General features: G+C 62.6%; 1 protein-coding gene across 1 annotated transcript in view; it reads right to left on the reverse strand.

Moving 5' to 3' along the window:
- VDR (vitamin D receptor) overlaps positions 1-6,000 on the reverse strand; it is a 32,907-nt gene that overhangs the window by 1,988 nt on the left and 24,919 nt on the right. Inside the window, 5 exon segments of the mRNA XM_080570871.1 lie at positions 344-495; positions 999-1,170; positions 1,658-1,781; positions 1,964-1,989; positions 1,992-2,147. Coding sequence (XP_080426997.1) covers positions 344-495; positions 999-1,170; positions 1,658-1,781; positions 1,964-1,989; positions 1,992-2,147 — 630 coding nt within the window.

Below are 6,000 nucleotides of genomic sequence, written 5' to 3' on the forward strand. Positions count from 1 at the left end.
TATCATCTCCTTACCACCTCCGGATGCCCCACGTCCTGCGGGAACGTCACAAACCCCACCAGGCGCCCCGAGCACCCCGCGAGCAGCTCTCGCTCCTGCCCTCAGCTCCCAGCTCCCTGTGCCTGCTCCCAGCGCTCTGCCTGCTTTCCTTGGGACCTTGCTTTGGGATCTCTGCCCTTGCACCAAGGATCCCGGCATCCCCGCGTTACTCTAAGGCTCTTCCAAGCGCAGGCAGAGATTTAAAGTCCATATGCAGCATCTGCACCCCCTGTCCCCCCCGCTGGCCCCCAGGTGATGTCTCCTGGCCTGCAGCAAGCAGGAGGAGGCCCGGCAGCGCGCTCACCCTGGGTGACGTCGCTGACTTTGTACTTGAAGTCAGCGCTGCCGCAGGTCCACGACATGTCCTCGAGGGTGAAGGACTGGTTTGAGCGCAGCATGATCACCTCGATGGCGCTGGATTTCAGCAGGGCGATCTGGTCCTCCGCGGTCAGATCCCTGCACGGCAGCAGGAGGGCGAGGTGAGAGCTGGCCGCGACCGGCGGCACGCACCCGGGTCCTGGTGGTAACCCCAGCTCCTTGCCGGGGGCACCCCGGCTTCTCCCTCACCCCAAATTTCTGGGTAATTAAGCAGCGGGTGTTTCTGCAGCGACATTTAGTGAGGGGCAGCACCCAGCGCCCCGGGCACCAGCCTGACTCTCACTGGGCTGGGGTTAAAGGGGATCTGAGGTCCCCCCCAAACCAGGAGGGGCACCGCTCGCAGAGCCTTGAGCATCTTTCTCGGAAGCTCAAGCGTTTTGCTCACACAGCTCGGGTGAATCTGGCTAAAGATAGAAAAGGATTAACCCCAGGAAGGAGGAGAGAAAGAAAACACAAAGGTAGGAACAGAGCTGGGAAGGGGACAGAGCCCTGGAGATGAGACAGAGAAAAATGAGTGGGACGGAATTCCTGAGGGCAGAAAACCACCACAGACGCCGGGTCTGGGAACAAAAAAACCTCACCTGAATCCCGGGATCATTTTGGCAAAGCCGATCACCTTCTGGATGCTGTAGCTGACCAGGTCGGCCAAGTGCGGGAGCATGGAGAGGTGGGAGAACTCGATGTTCATGGAGGAGCTCTCGTCGTTCTCCTCGGACAGGACCAGGTTTGAAAACATCGGGGGCTCCACTGACTCTGGAGGGGGTCAGAGGACGGAGATGTCACGGGCACAGGGAACAGCGGCGCCAGCCCGAAGCAGGAGCGGTGTCCGTCCTGCCAGGGGCTCTTTGTGCTGGGTTGAGAGAGCGGGGCGTGAGGAGTGGGGCCGGGAGAGCAATCTGGTCGCACGCCAGCTGCGGGACTCCTGCAGGGGGACCTTCAACGCCTTTCCCGTGCTGCGAGCAAGTCAAAGCAGCGACGCAGCCCAGCGCTCGCCCTCGCGCTCCCCTTACCCCGGAGGGGACAAGGCGCACAGAGGGCCACGATCCAGCCGAGCACTTAATGCTTTCAGCTCACAAAAAGCCCTCTGAACACCCCCAGGAGGCTCTTTGAGATAAACGCGTTTCCCAGGAGAAGCAAGACAAGCGTTTTACCCTTGGCCAGACTTCGAAATACCCGTTCCCCGTCCACCCCCAGTAGCACACGGGCACCCCGAGCCCCCACGGGGAGGTGAGAGCGGTACCGGGGAACGTGCTGAAGGCGTCGGAGCCGAAGGCGTCGGTGGAGTCCTCCGAGGAGAAGTCCTGGGTGAGCATGGAGGAGGACCGGGCCGCCACCCTGCTGCTGGACCTGGTTCTCACCGGGGGCTGGAAGAGAGAGCGCGGGACGTGAGGAACGGGGCTCGCCTGCAGCATCGAGATTTTTGCACCGGACTTTTTTAATGACCAAGGAGAGATCACGGGATAAACCGGTCAGGTGCCGTTGTGGGAACCGCTTGGGGCTGCTGGTGCTGTGCAGGGGAATCGGGGCTGGCGCTCCCCTCACCTACCCGAAACTTGGTGAAGTCAGAGTACGTGGGTCGTAGGTCTTGTGGTGGGCCTCCAGGAGGATGTCGATGACTTTCTGCTGCTCCTCCGAGAGCTTGGGCTTCAGGCTCTCCTTCAGCGCCTCCTCCTCCTTGCGCTTCAGTATCATCTCGCGCTTCCTCTGGACCTCCTCGTCCGTCAGGATGACTGCAGGGATGGGACGGAAGGGGAGCGTTACAAACAGGTGCCGGGAAAACGAGACCTGAAGCAGCCCAGGACCGCTGCGGCCAGCAGCATCCCTGCCACGTCGCTAATCCGCCGCTGAACCCGCATCACCCCGTCCTGCTCCTGCCCTCGCCTGCCCGGTCACGGCTCCCTGATACGAGACCGCGCCGTTTCCAGCCCGCTCGGGTGCTTCTAGGCGAGGACCGGGTGCGGCGAGGTCGCGGCAGCGCTGCCACGTGCTTGCTCGAGTGCAGCCCTCCTGTTTGCTCTGTGCTTTCGGGTGGAAGAAATCTTGGTCCTGCAAGACGCGGGCCACTGGGTTCAGCCGGCTCCTGCGCCGCTTTCGGCTGCTGACAACAGAGGGAGCCCGATGCGGCGGCACCGCGCAGCATCCCACCGGGCTACCACGCTGCAGCAGTCAGTCCGGTGTCCGGCAGCGCTTCGGCAACATCACGAGTATTTTTAAGCCAAAGGGAGGTATAAATAAACCCACATATTGTTTATATTACGGGGGGCAGCCTTCGTCAGCAGCCAAGGGAACCGAAGGCACTACGCCAAGCTTCTCCCATTTACTTAGGGATGGGAGCACCCCCCCCAAGGCAATTTGGGCTCCAAAAGTTGCCTTTACGAGGAGCTTAAAGACCCGAATACCCCCAGAGGGTCAGAGAAACAACAGAGAGCCACAATCATCCCGTGGGGGTCGCAACCACCCGTCCTCACACCGAGTCCCACCGGGGACTTAATGCTCCCAACCCGGCGGTCCTAAAAATAGCGATGCCCCTTGGCGGAGACGCTATTAGCCTTACACCCGGTCCATTAGCAAAAAAACAAACCAAGCACCTTATCTGATGACGGAGGCTTTCTGCCCTCCGCGGAGACGTGGCGTGGGGCGAGCTGGGGTGGAATTCGGAAGGAGGGGTCGGGGAAGGCGGCGGGGCTGGAGGCTGCAAGGAGCCGTTTGCAGTTCCCGGCCCCTTCCTTCTGCCGCGTTTCGCCGACGGCGTTTTTCCAATACATTTTCGAACTCGCCCAACCTCCGAGGGGATTTAAAGGTCTGGGAGCTCGGGCCAAAAGGTCGCTCCCGTGACCGGCGCGGTACGGTCAGCGCTGCAGGGGACAGCCCGGCTGCTGGGAGGGAATCTGGGAGCTCGCCACCTCCCGTCCCAGCTGCGATTGGAAAAACGTCGGATCCATCCGGGTGCTGCGTGCAGCGAGGGGAAAATCCTTGACAGAGGAAGGGGAGGGCAGGGGAGAGCGCCTCGTGGGCTGGGGGTGAGGACAGAGCCGAGATTGGGTCCCGCCTGGGTCTCCCACGCTCACCCCGGCACCCAAAACGGAGGAGGAGGATTGGGAGGGGAGGATGAGGATGGGGCAGCAAAACCTGGCTGCCTGGCCCGTCAGAGCAGGAGCTCATGCAGCCCTCCTTCACGAGCAATTACAGGGTGACCGGGCTCGGTATGACCCTGTTGCAATCAGCCCTATTTAAACGCTTGACGCAGGAAACCTTTGCCTTGTAAAGGGCTGGCAGAATGGATTTGTTTCCAGTGCCTGCTGGGAGAAACGCCGAGGCAGCAGCATTTCTCGCTCTGGTGGGAGCTTCTGAAAAGCAAGAGCATCTCCCAGAGCATCGCTTCCGCAGGGGAACGAACGCCGGCGAGGTTCGTGCTCCCTGGTCCTGTCCCCTAAGGATTTCCCTGTATGGAATCCTGTACGGATTTCCCTGTACAGAATCTTGTACGGATTTCCTCCGTACAGGGTCTGCACAACGAAGCACCAATTCCCGTCCATCCCAGGGTTTTGGTTGCATCGAGGTTTGGCCGACCACGCTGGGGGCTCTGAACCCACTGCAAAACCGCCAGCGATGCTGACGGAGAGGGGCCGTAGTCCCAGCTGGCAGCAGGTCCCTGTTTGGGTGTTTAATGCTCTGATAGGACTTGCCGGAGCCCACGGGAGACTAAAACCCAAAGGAAGGCCTGCAGGCAAATTGAAAAATCAGACAAAGTGGGGTTGCGAGTCCCTTCCAGCCTGCCTTGCGAGCGGAGGGCGGCGCGAGCCAGCGCACTGACACGGCAGTGCTGGTGCAAGCCGCGACAGAGCCCAGCATCAAGGGATTGGGAAACGTCCCGGCACGGCTGGGGAAATCGTTCCAGGTGACGCCGGGGAGCAGCAAACCCCGAGCACGCCTTGCTTTGGGGAGGGAGAAGCGTTAGCAGCACACGGGTGCGGATGTCAGCGCGGGAGCGGCTTGCCGGCTCTACAAAGTTCCTGGGAAAAAGGATTAGCATCTCATTTGTGTGCTCAGGAGGACGGATGCGGCCCCGCATGCCCCTGGCCTGCCCGCACCTTCCCCTAAAGGTCGCCCCAGGTCCGATCCCCTTCCCCAGCGCCGAGCCGGAGGCATCCAGCCCCAGGCTCCTGGCACGAGCAGGGCGCTTGTGGGCTGCCCTGACCCCAAGCCCAGCGGAGGCTGAGATAACATCTGCCCATCGCTGCTGGACACAGACGCGGGACCTCTCTGCAGACACCACAAGGACAGCAGGGAAAGCCACAGCCGACACCAGGGGTTGTGCTGGGTTACCGAGTGCAGGGGATGCGGCGGCCGGGCGAGGACACAGCCAAAGCAGGGACTCGGCCCGTCGGGTGAGGAAGGGCAGCCGAACAGCAGCCAAAGATGAAGTTTGGCAAACATCAGGCACGAAGCGCGCTCGCTGGATGTCGTTCAAGCATTTCATCTGAGCTCGCACGGCGGGCGCTTCTGCCTGCCCCAGCTGGGCACGGGGACACTCGTCCGGCCCCAGGGGTGCAAAAAGCCACGGGGCTTTTCCCTCGCCCTGTGACAGCCTGCCTGGCATGGCTCTCAGAGCGGGGTGGCATTCGGGGTCTCGGCGGGACAGCGAGAAGCAGAAATGCCCCTTGCAGCAGCAGTGGCTTGCAGCCAGACGAGGGCTGAGCAGCGGAAGCAGCAGCGCTTCTGTGTTTAACATCACGGGGATGAGGCGCAAGCATCGAGGGCAGGAATCCTCCCCGAGCAGCCCCGCGGGGTGCTGAGACCCTGCTCAGCTGCCAAGGGTGCCCAGGATCGCTCTGCACCAGTTCACCTTCGCAGCTGCAGGAGCAAAGCCGAATTCAGCCCCGCTGCCTCTCCCAAACCGGTGCCCCCCGACGTCCCCCAAATCCCAGCTCCCACCGCTGAGCCCTGAGCACCTTCGTCAGGGGGAGACGGGGTGGTTTGAGCGGCCGCCAAACCCCTGGGGGTGTTATCAGCCCGCGGGGACGGGACAGGACGAGCGGTGACGCGGCCAAAACTCAGTGTGATGGGAGCACAAACTGCAGTGGGGGGGTAACGGGATGCCATGGGCTGGCCGGGAAGCACACACCTCCTACGGCACGTGGGTTTGCACGGGAACCGGAGGGGAGGAAAGCTTGAAACAGAAAACAAAGCGATGAGCAAGCAGCGGGGCTTTAAATCGCGGCTCTCGGAGCCAAGCGCAGCAGCCCCAGCGGCTGCAGGGCCCCCAGCTCCGGCTGCCCCCCGCCGAGCAGGTCGTGTCCCCCCCATTGCAGCTGAGCCGCGGCTAACCAAAGCGATGCCATTACAGATTTCAGAGAGGGCTCTCCAGCTGCTCGGCCCCCGCCAACGTCCCAGCCTGCCCTAATTACAGGCGACGCCGGCCGCTTCCAGCGGGCGCTTCGAGCCCCCGGGGAGCAGACGCCCCCCAGCCAGCCCCCGAAGCCCAGACGCTGCCGGGTGCCGTTTTCCCGGCCGGCCGCCGCTCCTCCTTCCCTCTCGTGCTCCCGCTTTGCCTCTCGGCCAGCCTCCGGCGTCAGCACGGGG

The sequence above is a fragment of the Anser brachyrhynchus genome, assembly GCF_964034855.1.
Source record: "Anser brachyrhynchus genome assembly, chromosome: 29".
Taxonomy (NCBI): Eukaryota; Metazoa; Chordata; class Aves; order Anseriformes; family Anatidae; genus Anser; species Anser brachyrhynchus.